Raw genomic sequence first — 17,292 nt, 5'->3', positions numbered from 1 at the left:
GGAAAGAGGCGGGAAGAGGGGGCCAACGAACTTTTGAATTGAATTAGTTTTATTTTTATGAATTTTTGATAATTTGTATTTTTAAATTTTTGAATTGAATTAGTTTTATTTTTCTGAATTTTTTGATATATTATATGTATTTTTAACATATTGAATTGAATTAGTTTTATTTTTCTTAATTTTTTGATATATTATTTGTATTTTTAACATATTGAAATGAATTAGTTTTATTTTTCTGATTTTTTTGATATATAATTTGTATTTTTAAAATTTTGAATTGAATTAGTTTTATTTTTAACAGTTTGAAAAAGAAAAGTAATTTGAAAAAGAAAAGTAATTTGAAAAAGAAAAGTAATTTGAAAAAGAAAAGTAATTTGAAAAAGAAAAGTAATTTGAAAAAGAAAAGTAATTTGAAAAAGAAAAGTAATTTGAAAAAGAAAAGTAATTTGAAAAAGAAAAGTAATTTGAAAAAATACCTTTAGTCGCGGTTGGCCTCGCCAACCGCGACTAAAGGGTATTTTTCCGCGGAAACGAAAACCGGCTAAAATACCCTTTTGTCGGGGTTGGGGGGGCAACCGGCGACTAAAGGTACCCCTTTAGTCGCGGTTTGCCACCCCAACCGCGACTAAAGGGGTCCTATATATCGGCGCCACGAACGGCCGCGCCGATTCTTCTTCTTCCTCTCATTTTCGCCGCACGCCGATTCTCCGTCGCCCTGCAGAGCCGCGCCGTCCTCGCCGTCCTCGCCGTACCTCGCCGCCGTGCTGCGCGCCGTCGTCGCCGTACCTCGCCGCCGTGCTGTCGCCGCGCCCCCGTCGCGCCCTCGCCGTACGTGCCGTGCCCGGTCTTCCGCCGTACGTGTAGCAACCGCCACCGCGCGCGCCCGGCCTCGAGTCCGTAGAGGCGCCGCCGCCGCGCGTAGTGGGGCGCCGCCGCCGCCGCGTAGAGGGGTGCCGCCGCCGCCACCGCGCCCTCGAGTCCCACAGTAGAGATCGAGGCGCCGCCGCCGCGTCGCCGGGAGAGATCGAGAGAGAGGGAGAGAAGGCCGGGGGCCGCGGGCCGTTTTTTTTTGTTTTTTTTTCTTGTTAATTTTAAAACAAAAAATAACTAAAATTTGACTTAAAAATGATTGTGTAAAAAAAGAACTACAATTTGACTTAAAAAAACTAAAAATCGACTTAAAAATTTTGTCTCAAAATAAACTAAAAATTGACTTAAAATTTTGACTTAAAAAAGATTGTGTCGGCACCGTACCGTCGTCCCCAAAAGATTTCGTCTCAAAATAAACTAAAAATTTTGACTTAAAAAAGATTTTGACTTAAAAAAGATTGACTCAAAAGAACTACAATTTTGACTTAAAAAATTCCCCGTACCGTCGTCCTTCTCCCCACCGACGGCGCCCACCTCGGCATGGGAACGCGCTGCCGCGGTGACTAGCTACCACCGCGCGTATACTGAGGGGGCCGGCAGCGCTCGTCTCCCCCTCCGTATACGCGCGGTGTTTTTTTTGGGATCGAGAGGGGGCGGCGAGGGTTATGTGTCGTCGGCACCGCCACCGCCCTTTCGCCACCGGTTCGCCACCGCCACCGGTCTCTCGGTCACGCGGTCACTGCGAGGTCGATCGTCCGCATATAACACGCGTCCCCCCTCTCGCCTCCCTCGTCGCCCTCTCTCTTTATATGTAGAAGAGATGTGATAATGCTGGCATATACACAATTAATTTGTTTTGACTACATGTTTTCAGGACTGACATATGGCGGACGATAGAGCTGACCCGATTCTGGACAACTATGATCCGGACGCTGAAGACCATATGTTCGGCATCATAAAAGGCGATATTCCATTTGTGCCGACCGGAGAAGAAGAAGATGATATCTCTTCTTATCTGAACCTTGAGTGTGAAAATGAAGGGCATGGTCAGCAAGATGGTGCCGAAGGAACGTCGATAAACGACGATCTTCAATTGGAAGTAGCAACCACCTCCGGCGCCGAGGTATATATATATACATATTGAGCGTCTGGTGATACAAACTATAACTGATTTGAATAAATGTGTGTGTACTAACGCGCGCGACTCTCTTTCTTATTTTAGCCCTCGGCCGGATCGTCGAAAAAATCGAGTACGTCGTCAAAGCGTGGCGCAACCAAGACGATGAAACCAGGAGAAACATGCACCATCGATGTTGTCGACGAAGCAACCGGCAGGCCGCTGGAGCCCAGCAAGAACGCCACCAAGTTTGTCAGCCAATGCGGAGCCGTTGTTAGAGACAACGTCTCGATCACCCGCCAGGAGTGGAATGAGCCAAAGAAGGCACGTGTTGGTTTCACTTTTGTCGATAAGAGAGAAAAAAAAGATTGCTTCAACAAGCTTATGGAACATTTCGTTCTACCTCCGGAATACCGCAAATACGATGAGGAGGGTAACAAGATTGCGGAAAACAAGGAGAGGCGCAAGCTAGTCAAACAGTTCGCTCTTTCTAGGATGGCCAACGCATTCCGGAAATACAAGCAAAATCTAGCCCATGACTTTGTCAACCAGGGCAAGACTCCGGATTTCAAAGGACAATATGAGAAACTGCAACATGATTGGCCAGAATTTGTGAAGCAAAAGAAATCGGAGCAGTTCCTTGAACTATCGACAAAAAATAAGGAAAATGCGGCCAAGAAGGAGTACAATCATAAAATGGGGCCAGGAGGGTATCGCTTTTGGCAGCCTATGTGGGAGTAGATGGAGAACGAGCTGAGGGCGCGAGGAATCCGTCCAGTACGGAGGGATGGGACCCAAGGGCCAAAAGCTGGTGGTACGGGCATGGGGGATCGCTGAACCCGGAGACAGGGAGTGTGTTTACCAGGGCAAAATAATTACACCCACCAAAATGCTTTTTGAGGCAATGAGGGAGGCTCAAGAGGGAGGATCAGGTTCAACAGAGAGAACGACGCCCTGACAAAAGCCCTCGGGAATCCTGAACACGGAGGACGTATACGAGGCATGGGGCCCATTCCGTGGAAAGTAGGGTTCCCCCGGAACGATGACCCGTACGGTTACAGAAGCCGTAAGAGAAAGATGGATCGGGATGCAGATGTTGTGGCGAAGTTGGTAACGGAAATGGATGTGCTGAAGGAAACCGTGAGTGTACTAGTAGCCGAAAGAGATGCAGCTCGGGCGCAGCATGCTGAAGATCATCCAATGGATCTCGGAAGCCAGCAGCGGAGAAGAAGCAGCGTGGCTTCCACGGAGGCCTCACCGGCTGGTGCACCGACGATAGAAATTACTGCACCGGAGCCTCTGGTGGTCCAAATTACTGCACCGGAGCCTCCTCGCTACCCCGTGGACGATATAAAGGAGATGAAAGCATGTCATCTGTATTATCCTATCGGGAACATGTCCATGAAGGTAGCCATCGGCAGTGCTTTGCCACCTGGAGCACTCCACCACAACAACCCCATTCAAGATGGCTATGCTCGTGTCACGGTGGAGGAGATAGTCCAAGGGTTTGAAAACCTGGACATTGACATTGCTACACCTGAAGGGGTGAAAAGACTTGGAGATGTCAAGCGCCAGTTCATTCTATGGCAGAAGAAATTTATCAAGTTTCCAGGCGAGGCGCCAACAAGTCCACCCCCGTACGGTGGTGGTGGTGGCGGTGGCGGTGACGGTGGCGGTGGCGGTGGCGGTGACGGTGGCGGTGGCGGTGACGGTGGCGGTGGTGCTTCACCTAATACACCTCATTCACGTCGCCCGACGCCGCCGCCCGATCCTCGTCCGGCGGGTGATCGGACACCGGTACCGCCCCCCAATCCACCTCCGGCGAAGAAGCAGAAGCAGTCCTGGGTTATTAACCCGGACCCTTACGTACCTAAGAAAACAAAGGTACCGGAGGTATCACTGAAGCCTCTCCCCACGAGGCCTTGGGAAAGTAGTGCCGAGGAAGTCGAGGCGGCGCGGCTGCTGATTTAGAGAAATGGAAGGCGAGCGTCAAGAAGAAAATAGAGGGCGAGCCCAAGCCGGTATATTCGACAAGCAAAAGCAATGGGCTAAGTCATTTTTGAACACACCGTCCCAAGCCGCGAAGAATCTGCCTGACGACTATTTACGTGAACTTCGTAGGCAAGCACTCGCGTTCAAGAACAGGAAAGAGTTGGCGGAGAAGAAAGCCTTGAAGGACGAGGCCGAGTCAAAATTAGAAAGGGGGAAAGAAGTTGCCCAGCTCGGGGAACAAAGTAAACAATCGATCGCCCCGCTCATAGTGCAAGCCGCCGATCCGGATGCCCCCGATATCATAGCAGCTGCGGCAGACATGGATTGACTATAACGAGTGCCGAGAGAACAAGCGGCCGAGTTAGGTATCACTCTTCGTGCAATCGCTAGGCCTTGATGAGGCGCCAATGAAGGACGTAGTATTTACATATGTGAAGAATGGCCCTCTCGTCGAGCCTGCGCAGGAAGGGGATCTACCTCGACAAATGCTAGGTCTGCTAAATTGGTACAAGGGTTACATAAAACATAAAAACGCCAAAGAGTATATCTATGCGGAAGTTAGATATGAGCATCACTTCAAACAATACTGGGTACAAATTCATCTGAGTGAATTGTTCCAGCTGTTCAATCTGCGCGACCTCGACAAATCTATCATCAGTTGCTACGTTCTGTAAGTGATTTATTAATTATCTCGTTCATTGCCTGCACTATATATATATATATATTGTCCTAACTATCTTGTTGTGTACGCTATTATGCAGAATGAAGAAGCGGGAAATGCGAATAAGGAACATCCATGATGTTGGGTTCATTGACCCACACATCGTTAATTCACATGTGTTAGAACACCACCCGCCGACGTGGAGGATGACCTGTGGCGGTTTATTAGAAAACAGCAACAGAAAAGTGATATTCTATTTCCTTACCATTTTGGGTGAGTGTTTCTGTCTTGAGCACATTCTCTTTTGTTTACTCCATGCATGGTATGTGGCTAATCGATGAGTTATGCATGATCGTGCATGTATCGTGTCCGCAGGTTCCACTGGATTCTTATGGTAATTAAAGTTCAGACCTCCTCAGTTCTCGTCCACGACTCTCTGAATATGGATCCGGCGCTTTGGGGCGACATGAGAAAAATGATGCAAAAGTAATTATTTTCATTCATTTGCGCTCTATATCGATCGGCCTATTTCGTTCATCATTTCCTAATATCAAGTAACTAATTAATAACTCTCTTGTTTATTTAATTTTCTTTGCCTCGTAGTGTTTGGAGACGGTTCGTAGATACCAAGGTCGGTGAATTCAAAAAAGAGCTACATTTTAAAATGGCAGTGCGGACGACTAGGGATATTCAGCCACCGGGGACCAATCTATGTGGATACTATGTTTGTGAGAGGATCCGGAGATACTGCAATGAGCGGGACCGAGTGTGAGAACAACATCCTCGGGAATAACCTCCGGAAGACGCTTAGTCCAAGCTCGCTCCGACCACTTCAAGAGGAACTAGCTGGATGGTTGGCGAGGGAAGTCATCGATCCTAGAGGAGAACACTATTACGATGACGTAGAACTTTATATGCACCAGAATTTGTAACTAACTTGTTCAAAATTGTATATGGTCATCCGATATTGAATATATATTGTATATGGTCATCCGATATTGAATATATATTGTATATTCCTCTTGAATTCTTTTTGGTTCTAATTTCAAATTTGTTTGAAATTGTACATTCATATGCATGTATGTATACAGTACCGTACAATATGTGAAACTCCTTCAAAATTAAAACCCAAAAGAAATAAAACAATACAAATTAAAAAGAAACCAGATTTAGGGGGAGGGGGGCTAAAACCCTAAACCCTGCGGAGGCCTTTAGTCGCGGTTGGCCAGAAGAACCGCGACTAAAGGTCCTCCACCCTAGCGCTCGCCCGCGGCCCACGTGGACGGGCCTTTAGTCGCGGTTCGTAAGGAACCGCGACTAAAGGGGGGGGCCTTTAGTCGCGCTACTTTGGTCGCGGTTGGGCCACCGCGACTAATGGCAGTTGCCAACCGCGACCAAAGCCCTTTTTTCCACCAGTGTAACTCCATAAGCTGCTAGCGAAGGAAGACGATGATTAGTTTATTTGGTTGTTGAGAAAAGGAAGACGTTTATTGATACTTGGACCAATGCAAGAAAGTGCTTAGCCCGGCTCAACCGACACCTACAGTGCCAGCCACAATTCGCAACATACCTACCTACCTAATACCTATGTATATGTACAGTGTATACTACTTTATCAGCGATCTTAATCTTTTATCATACAAAAGACCTTAAGCTTGCACATTGTTTTATCTTATAGCGGTACCTATCGCGCGGCACTACTCGATCCACCATCTTTGTTAATTTAATCGCAGTCAGCAACATGAAGTGAACTCAACTATTTATGTAAGCTAAGGTAGGTATAAGTTCTAGCATATGAGCATGAGGTAATCAATTAGTCGAACCAAGCACAATAGCTGACATTGACTAGCTTGGCTCCATTTTGCTGTCGCACGTACTTGCTTAGCGGTTGGTCTGGCCTGCGTTTGGAGCAGAACATGCATGACTATCTGTATTTCAAGATGGATCCAACAATGGAGAGCGACGTCTCAACTTTCAACTAGGCCGATCGATGCAACGGAAGGCAAGGCATGGCATTGATTTGGCGATGGCGTCGGAGGAACCACCATGTACGACAGCCAGCCAGGTGAGGTGAGCACTCTGCTAGACTAGACAGAAAAACTCAACTCGCTGGCACAATCTTTACTATTATATTTGAGTTGGTACATCATTAAACATGTTTGATGTCAAAGATTAGAGACATCTTGACCATCCAATCTTACTAAAAATCTCCCGCTTTTCATCCAGCCATCCGTTATATACTTACCAAAACAAACGACATAATCAGATCGGAAATCGTCACTGGAGTCCATTTAACGGGAATCAAGATAGGAAATCAATCACGGGAGATCGGAAATCTTTACTATTATATTCGAGTTGGTACGTCGTTAGACATGTTTGATGTCAAAGATTGGAAATATCTTGACCATCCAATCTTACTAAAAATCTCCCGCTTGTCATCTAGCCATCCGTTATATCTTTACTATTATATTCGAGTTGGTACGTCGTCAAACATGTTTGATGTCAAAGATTGAAGACATGTTGACCATCCATTCGCTCACAAATAAACAATCAACACCGTACCAGGATCTGACATATAAGGAAGTAAACCACCGGACCTAACAGATAAGGAAGTAAATAGAAAAAAGAAGTAAATAGGGAATTCAATTACGGGTTGCCATAATCAAGGGAAGCAATGGTCACAATCACCCATATGCCACACTACATGGAAAACAATCAAGATATTTACCATGCACGAACCTGCCTCGATCGGGACGAAATTAACCCACGGTTCAAGACATATATGCATCCACATCTTCTCTCCCAGCTCCTCGTCGCCAGCCACACCACGCTATGCCATCGGCGATCCCCTGCGCTGCATATAGATTATTGTTTTAAAATTATTTTGACACCATAGGAGGGGTGCACATCACCATCTATCCTAAGACACTTTATCAATAAAGATCTAGCTGAATGTTTGTGATTGAGTAAAATGAATTTGTGTTGTTAGCTTTGGTAGATCATTGAGTGTTCCTGGGTTAGCGACGTCTTATTTGGAAACCCACTCATGCAGCTTTTGGTTAAGAATAATTTTCAATATAAAATGCTTAGTTATTAGTGTGGATGTTTACATACTAATGAGATCTCAGTATCACGTTGATGAAAAAGGAAGAAAAAAGGGGAAGTGTTTTTTTTTTCATTGCTTGGATGTGTAATCACACATAAATAATTATAGACCATTGGTATCTGGTTGGACGAAACACCCGCTTGAAATGTTCTGCAGACGTAAAGAAGCATATGTTATTCCTCATCTTTTGTTTTGCAGAAGTATAATTAGTGTCTGGGAGTGATGGTCTCGCTAGGATGTAGTCAATTGCAGTTGCCAGTCGAAGACCCTACATCGTTGCTTCTTCATTTTGACCGCCAAATTTAGGTAAACCTTTACACCTGTTCTATGATCTCCATCCTTCTTCATCCATGTGTGGACTCAATTGGTGGGAAGGCTGGTCTTAAAATTTTGTCTGGCACAATTGGACGAGATAATGAATGGTAATTCGGCAACTAAGCGCTGCTGCTCGGGCAACAAAAGCATTACCGAAATGATGGCCGGAAAATAGATTCAATTTGAAAAGGATTCTAGAAATAGCCTCTTTGCATAACACCCCAAGCTAAGGCACCATGCTACATAGCATGACACCCCGAGCAGGACGCCCCTCTTTGCATAACACCCCAAGCTAAGGAACCATGCTACATAATATGACACCCCGAGCAGGATGCCATGATATATAGCATGGCTAATAGGTTGAGGTCACAGTCGTGCCATACATCATGGCGCCCTAGACCATGACCAGCATGTTAACTAGCATCGCACGGGCTTCATGAAAAGAGGCCATTTTTAGAAATAGTTTTTAGATCCAGTTCACATTGGGATGAAGTTTTCACGTACAAAGATATGTTAACATAAGGAGAGGAATTGGAGTATGTGCAATGGTTATATAAGAGGAAGGGAGCAAACCATTTGATTTATGTTGATCCTGAGGAAGGGTGCACGGTGATTGTAAGAGGGGTGGAAGTTGAGAATAATTCACACAAATTCTATTATAATTTTGCTTATCTTTCTAAAAAATAATACTCCGTAGCAACGCACGGGCATTCAACTAGTACTTATGAAAATAAACGACATAATCGGAAATCGTCACTGGAGTCCATTTAACGGGAATCAAGATAGGAAATCAATCACGGGAGATCGGAAACCGTCACGGGAGTCCATTTAACGGGAATCAAGATAGGAAATCAATCACGGGAATCCATTTACTTCCCATAAATATGCTGGAAATCCATTCAAGCGGGAGACGTTTACTTTGCTGGAATCCATTCAAGCGGGAGACGTTTACTTCCCATACAACGAAATTATCAATCACGGGAATCCATTCAACGGGAATCAATCACATAAAATCAATCACAAAAAAATTGCCATACAATGAAATTTGCCATCGGAGCACTGCAACTGCAGCCTTCGGCATCACAGCTTGGTCGTAAACCGCTTCACATTCTTCTCTTCAGCGTCGACAGATAGTTTTCTTAAGGAGATGTTTTAAAATATTATATTTTGCGAAAGGATATGAAAGAATTTCACCGAAAATTAATCGTTGTACTGGTGGAGTTCGAATTGAATAAGATAAAAGAAAAGCTAATATACTATAAACCTACCAATGAAGAAAATGTGTCTACTTCTGATTGTATGATTGTGGAGGGTCCGAAGCAACTAGACTTGAGTGATAAAGTCCACATCATACCCACAAACCCACGCAAGTTAGTTGACGAGCTTTTCCAACACATCATGTCGATTCAAGACCCCAAATTATTGGAGTACGGAAGCAGTATGTTAAAAAAATACGATAATATGCATTGCTATGGTTTTATCATTTTTAACATTTTCTCACATGCAGGAATGGGTGCGGAGCTCCAAACCATATCCAATTGGCTTGAGTCTTAAGAAAATCCAGGACATACTTTAAGATGGACCAACATATGAACAATGACTACTTCAACTTCAACTTAGGAATTCGTATAGTGGCATGCGACGAGATCCTACAGATAGCAGAGACTTGTGTGCACTACATGGATCTACGCTTTTGTGTAAGTTACTACAATCTGACATTTTCATTGTTGTCACTATGTTTCTAAACCCTTTTTTTTTTCCTTAGACGGCGATGGTGGATTCCACACGAGGTAAAAAATACCGAGTAAAGCCAAATATACAGTCCCTAGCAACATTGTTCAATAGTTGGCATGGGATAGACTACAAAATCGCATCACGGAGCTTGGTAAATATATTCACTTATCCAACGGTGTCACATTACATGTGTTTCTAATGGTTGTCCTTTTGAAGGTTTTTCTTCCTTATGCATATGCGGGTCACTTTAACTTGTTCTCCATCGATAAGCATGAATGTACTGTGTCTGTTATTGATCCTTGGTCCATGCCGCCATCGTCGGAGGGTAAAATGGTTCGGTCGCATAAGATGAAATTGATCTTACAAAGAATTACAATCTACCTAACCGATGCACTTGGATTAGCATAACCTGGTTGGGATGCCGATATATTTTACTGGCCACGCACGTCGCCAACTGATATTCCGCAAAGTTCAAGCATGTGAGTATCTCTAGAATAAAACACATAGGTTTTAATTTCTTTGGTAATTAAGATAATAACGAGTCATTTATCTACGGGAAAGCGTCTGGTTATTTCATTTTTTATATTATGTTTTCATGGAATGGTAAAAAGTTAGTTCATCCAATATGCACCGTGGGTACTTTACGCTGCACTTTCTATTTTTTTCACTAAAACTATACATGCTAATGACAAGTATTGTTGTGCAGAATGTTATCGACCTGAGGAAGAATTTTTTAGTACGCATGCTCAAGTACCATCAAAATGAAGCACTCGAAAATATTCCATACATTGTACGACATACTCTAAGGAGTATTGAGGACATTTTTTAATATAAAATAGTTAATTAGTGGAGTACTTATTGCATATTCAAACTATGTCAATTATATGGTTGTTAAATATATTTCAGACTGGTTAGAATCTTATAAGTTTTTTTAAATATCTTGTGATTTTGATACACGTGATTTTTTGCAACTATTGTATTGACACAATGTGAGAAAAAAGAAAACTGTAGCAACGCACGGGCATTCAACTAGTCATAGTGTATACTAGCAACTACTCCAACAGAAATATTACTCTCCCATCCATAATAAGTGCCGGTATAGTTTTCCTGTAAGCTATGATCATCTCTTGCTGTCCTCACAGAGTAGAAAAGAGAGATCATCTGAAATTTAGCCTACGGTAGTATGTTGCTGAATAGTGCCCCAGATGTTTCTTACCACAGTACGAGATCTCTGTAGGTATAGCAGCGGCAGCCATTGCAGACTATTTCCTTCACGGCAGTGCTGTCACCCTGAAGGCCTGAACAAAGGATAATAATTTGATGACTAATTCGTTTCGACAGGACACTGTAAGGTACTACCATTCCTAATATCAGACATGCTTTGTTAGCTCCCAACACTGTAAAAGGGACTGTACTAAAATTTCCGAGATACAACAACTGGAACCAACAGAAAGCAACATGATCATGTCATCCTGAACCCAAACCCTATGCAACACCTGCAATGTTCATGTCCAGCAATATTCGACATTCCTGTATTTTAACACAAAATCTAAACAAACTACTACTAATTTCTACTTCAACGTCTTTGAAAACAAACTCAAAACCATTCAGCAGCTCATTGGAGAAAACAAAGAGGAAGCTAGGCAATGGGCTATTGCCAGTGGTGTCGTTTCCTGCTAACTGAACTCTACAAATTATACTGTCCTCTCTAATGCTTACTGCTATGAGCTGGTTGTAAGTAGTTTACAATCCAAGATCTAGGAGACCATTTGTCTAAGATGTACTGCCGGCCTTCGTTTTGGCCTTTTTATCTTCTCCTTAATACATCACATGCGGTTCTCCTGCATGGTTCAGAAAAAAAAATCTACTTCAACAAGAGAAATGATTTTCTCCTCCATCAGATATTAGACTTGGCTCGGGAGGCCCTGGCAAGATCGCACGCATCAAATTGGCAACTATTAAAGCAAACACCAGGAACAGAAAACCAGTAAGAGGGCAAGAATACAACCCTCCTCATAATGCCAATTCGGTCACTGAAAAGAAATTTCACATTAAGGCAAAGGTAAAAGAGTGCTCAAGACTCATAACCCCTCATGTCATCACCTTGAGTTACGATATTAGTGAACAGGTCTTTTGAAAAGATGCATACAAAGATCAATAGGGCGAGCTACAAATCAAGTGTTCACGGTGTCAGTTTGATGCCTTGAGCGTATTTCTCGCCACATACTATTGTAGAACTAGTTTGTATAGATCAAAGGTGCAGTTTCAGTAAACTCCAACAGATTCCACCTGAATCCTGGACTTTACAGACAAAATCAAGATTTACCAATCCAGCAACTGAGCAAATCTTGGTTGAAATTTATGTTTGAATATATTGTTAAAGAGCCATCGAAAATCATAATCTAGTGTATCCTGGGATACGTGTCATTTTGCTGTAACATGACCAACATACTAGCACAGGCAGCCAGTGCTGTTTGCCTGTCTCAGATTTTGACACAAACAATTTCACTACGGATTTTAACTATTTCAAGATTTATAAGTAAAAAAAATGTGTATAGTGATAAAATGTACAAGACAACAAGCCATCCTACTAAAACTCTAATATAATCTAGCCAGCCTATTAATGCAGTCCAAGAAAATACTGCATATATATCATAAGTAACTTGCTAAAATGAAGAATTTGAGAAAGTGCAACGCTCATGCAGAATACACCACCATTCTGAGGACAACATATCAAAGAGATAGTAAGTATTGCTAGTTGATGTGCCGAAAATTAACATATTGTTTTTGGCGAAAGGGGTCAACAGGATACCGGTTGGATACACCTAAAGTGGTAAAGCTCGGACTTGGATGATATGACTTATGGCCTTTTCCTGTCAGAGTTTAGTAGTTTGGAGACATGGCACTGTAAGGTGCTACATATTGCTAAGAAGTGAGCTTAACTATTTATGTAAGGCAAGGTAGGTTACACAGGTATGAGTACTACTCCCTCTGTGCCAAAATATAAGGCGCCCTTAAATATGAAATGGAGTACTAATTTCTACATCAACAAGAGAAATGATGTTCACCTACATAAAAGATTAGAGGTAGCTCGGAAGTCCCTGGAAAGATCGCAGGCTTCAAATTGGCAAGTATTAAAAGCAGACACCAGGAACAGATAAACAGTAAGGGGGCAAAATATAACTCTCCTCATAACAAATGCAGTTTGATGACTCAGAAGAAATTTGACATTAAGGCAAGGTAGAAAAAAGAGTACTCATTCATCAGTACCCATAAACCTCTTATGACGTCACCTTGAAATTATCACATTACCGAACATGTCTTTCAACACAGAGCTACACATCCTAACTGTTCTGGGTGTCAGTTGGATACCTTGAGTGTATTGCTACATACTGTTTTCAGAACCAGTTTGTACAGAACTACAGATGAACATAGCAGCTACAATGAACTCCAACGGATTCAACCAGAATGCTGGTTGGTTTAGGAGTTTAGAGGTTGTTCTAACTATGAGAGAGCAATCCTACCTTTTTTTGAGGGAGACAGAACAAAACTATCGAATACTATTATATGGTTCCTGGACAGATATACAGACAAAATCAGATTTACCAATCCAGAAGCTGGGCATATCTCTTTCAGAATTTGTGCTTGAGGATACTGAATAAGAGCCGTCGAAAATCATAAGCTGGATCATGTCATTTATCCCTGAAGTTTCTGTAACATTACCAACATGCTTTAGCACAGACAGCCACTGCTGTTTGCATGTCTCAGATTTTGACACAAATAATTCATTTTGACAGGACACTAAATGTGCCTCCTCTCCTGTCATCCATTATATTCATATAATGACCTTTCCGTGTCAGAGTTTAGTAGGTTGGATGACTCTGAAGAGATTTCACCTTAAGGCAAAGGTAGATAAAAGAGTGTTCAAGAGAGTTATGATATTACCAAACAGGTCAAAAGGATGCCTAAGTGTTCACGGTGTCAGTTTGATGCCTTGAGCATATTTCTTGCCACATACTATTGTAGAACTAGTTTCTATAGATCAAAGATGTAGTTTCAATAAATTAACAGATTCCACCTGAATCTTGGATTGGTATACAGACAAAAGCAAGATTTACCAATCCAGCAAATGAGCAATCTCTGTCGGAATTTATGTTTGAAGATATTGTATAAGAGTCATCGAAAATCATAAGCTAGTGTATCCTGGGATAAGTGTTATTTATTCATGAAGTTTCCTGTAACATGACCAACATACTTTAGCACAGGCAGCCAGTGTGGTTTGCCAGTCTCAGACTTTGACACAAATAATTTCACTATGGATTTGAACTATTTCAAGATTTATGAGTAAAAAGTAAAAACGTGTATATTCATAAAAAAATGTACTCTAAAATAAGTTAGACAACCTATTAATGCAGTGCAAGAAAATACTGCAAATATATCAGAAGTAACTTGCTTAAATGAAGCATTCCAAAACAGTACACCACGCTTGCAAAAAGATCATGCAGAATACACCACCATTCCGAGGACAACATATCAAAGAGATAGTAAGTATTGCTAGTTAATGTGCCAAAATTAACATACTGTTTTTGGCAAAAGGGGTAAACAGGATACAACCGGTTGGGAAGACTGACCTTACAGACAGAACACAAAAGAGGCTCCAACCAAGGTCCTGATGCCTTGCCCCAACACCAAAAAGAGAGTGTAGCGAACCTAAGGAACAGATCAACTTTACAGTTTTTCCACTCACAGTGTTTTGGTAATATAAGATGTCAAGTAGTACCACATGAACGATGAGAATACAGTATTGAGAGGTCGTTGAATCCTGAAACTTGGTCAGGTTCTTCGGTCCAAAGAAGAGATCAGTTTTCGATGGTAGCTGAACGTTTTGATTTACTAGGAGAAGAGCAATTCTTTTGAAGGATCATCCTTTTGGGGTTGCCTTGAGAAATCTTGGCCACAACAAATGGTTGTATGGTTGGACGAAAGCATCATACGCCCTTGCAAACAACCACTCCCCTTGCCCTGTTTCCAAGCAGAGGGATGCGAACCAACAAGAGTTATGAGACGGATGGTACATCTGTGATGTTGTGTAGTAGAGGATGGTACCCCTCATTGCCACAAGTTCCAGCTCGTCCTCGGCGGGAAGTTGCCCCAACATAGTAACAAGCTCATCAGTGAGATCGAATCGGTCGACGGGGGTCCATGTCCCAGCTGCCCAGCCATCTTCTAAAGGCGCCATGAGAACGACGGTGAATCCGTCAGTATAAGCAATGCTCATCATGCCATTACGAGTTTCACCGATGATATATCTTCCAAATTCAGCACGATCCAGGCCATCTGGGAAAGTGATCCTCTCAACAAACAATCGTGGAGTGGCTGGGTGGGTGGGATCCAAGACAAGCACGTGCCGACCATCCATGTAAGGCCAGTAGATGAACCTGCCCGCTCGCATGCCGCTGTCAGGCCAGAGCCAAGTGCCGCCATCGATTGCCGGGTCGACCGGGTGCTCGACCTCCAACCATGAGGAAAGGATCCAGCCGCCGTCCATTGGCATTGCGTCGGCCCTGGCTGAGGAGAAGATGGCAGCCCGCAACCTGAACTCTCCTTGGGATGCAACACAGAAGATGCCAAATCTGTCGGGGTTCTCCTCGTCCAAGATGAGGCCGCCGCGAAGGAAATGACGACTGCTGAGGCGGTCGCCGTCGTCGAAGATGCGGATATCATCCACATCAAAGAAGCGCTGGCGCTGCTCCAACGGGTTTAGCAGCGCCAGCAATCCCTCGGACCCCTCGTCCCATTTGATGAGAAGAAGGTAGCCGCCGCGGGCGTCGAGGACGAACCAGCTAGGCTCCACCAGGAGGGGGCGCCTCTGGAGGCTGGTGAGGAGGAAGTCGCCGCGCAAGAGGGCGGCGGCGAGCATGGGGTCATTCCAGCGAGCGGGGGCGAAGCTGGGGATGGAAGGGACATCTCGACTCGGCGGGTCGAAGAAGAAGCCGAGGAGGGGCGCCTGGTGTCGTTTGATGAAGTGACGGCGGAAGGGAGGAAAGGAGACCACCGCGTCGCGCCACCCCCGGCAGGCGGAGGCGGCGCGGACGAGATCCGGGAGAGGGTCGACGCGGAGGAAGATCTCGCGCAGCAGGTCCCCGGGGAGGGAGTCGATGGGGCTGGTGCCCGTGCAGTCTGTGCGGGGACGTTTAGCCGGCGGTGGCTCACCATCGTTGGAGCTGGTGCCCGTGCAGTCTGTGCGGGGACGCTTCGCCGGCGGCGGGTCATCGTCGCGGGCCATGGCGACGGCGGTTGGATTGGATGGATGGTTTCACTCGCTGCGCAACCGCAACCGCAACCGCGACCGCAACCGACCGACTCAGCGAGTTAAATGGGTTCCTGGCGTCTAGATCCTCGGAGCATCTCCAGCCGCGTCCACCAAATCTTCCCCCAAACCGCGCTGGATTGAGCGTTTGGAGACGTGTTTTGTTCGTGCCGTCTTTAGGGAACGTCGCTCTCCAGCCGCGTCCTCCAAACGCCGCCTCCAAACATTTAAAATACTTCTTTTTAACACATAACCATTTATCAAATATAGCATATGAATAAAAATGTTTGTGAGGATTATTTTCAAATTAAATTACAACAAACAATAAAACAAATAAACAAATATAATAAATAGGGCTAGATGCTACATCAAGGTGCCACGGTATTTCCTTCGATCCTCCACAAATGCTCAACGAGATCAGTTTGAAGTTGATCATGAACATTGCTGTCACGGATCTCTGCGTGCATGGCGAGAAAATCAGCAAAATCTGCAGGCAACTCATATCAACCTCTGCAAGAGGGCCTTCACACTCGACCAACATGTGACCTAGCATGATTCTTGCGGTCCTCCTCGATGATCATGTTGTGCATGATCACACAAGCCTGCATCACCTCCCACATTTGGTCGTGAGACCAGCTTAGAGCAGGGTACCGGACAATGGCAAATTGTGTTTGAAGCACACCAAATGCCCGCTCGACATCCTTCCTGCAAGGCTCCTGTCGCGTAGCAAAGTGTGAATTCTTCAGACCTGATGGATTCGAGATTGTTTTGACAAAAGTGGCCCATTTTGGATATATATCATCGGCTAGATAATAGTCTTTGGTATATTCGTGGCCATTGATCTCATAGTTGCATGGTGGACAATGCCCTTCCACTAGTCTGCTGAATTCCGGAGACTGATGCAACACGTTGATGTCATTGTGTGATCCCGCCATGCCAAAGAAAGAATGCCAAATCCACAGGTCATAATCTGCCACAGCTTCAAGCACCACACTGCAATATCCATGACGGCCTTTGTATATATCTTGCCAAGCAAACGGGCAGTTCTTAATGCTTCCAAGCATTCCAGTGAATCATCTGGCAGCATTTTGTGCCATGATCCTTGCAGTCTCTTCCTCAGTTGGCCCTCTCAAATAGTATTTGCCAAACTTTCCCACCACAGCTCGGCAAAACTTGTACATGCACTC

General features: G+C 44.1%; 1 protein-coding gene across 2 annotated transcripts; it reads right to left on the bottom strand.

Moving 5' to 3' along the window:
* Positions 1-11,262: 11,262 nt before the first annotated feature.
* Positions 11,263-16,141, bottom strand: LOC127342846 (uncharacterized). Of its 2 annotated transcripts, XM_051368864.2 has the most exons (3): positions 14,576-16,141; positions 14,427-14,505; positions 11,263-11,636 (listed from the first exon to the last, which is right to left on the bottom strand). In XM_051368864.2, the coding sequence occupies exon 1, from the start codon at positions 16,079-16,081 to the stop codon at positions 14,717-14,719; it is 1,365 nt and encodes a 454-aa protein (XP_051224824.1). In that variant the 5' UTR covers positions 16,082-16,141; the 3' UTR covers positions 11,263-11,636; positions 14,427-14,505; positions 14,576-14,716. The 2 variants fall into 2 exon arrangements, with proteins under 2 accessions (XP_051224824.1, XP_051224823.1); XM_051368863.2 differs by having other exon boundaries at positions 14,427-16,141.
* Positions 16,142-17,292: the final 1,151 nt, after the last annotated feature.

The sequence above is a fragment of the Lolium perenne genome, chromosome 3, assembly GCF_019359855.2.
Source record: "Lolium perenne isolate Kyuss_39 chromosome 3, Kyuss_2.0, whole genome shotgun sequence".
NCBI lineage: Eukaryota > Viridiplantae > Streptophyta > Magnoliopsida > Poales > Poaceae > Lolium > Lolium perenne.
The sequence above is the reverse complement of the archived record's forward strand: the minus strand, read 5'-3'. Positions and strand labels throughout refer to the sequence as shown.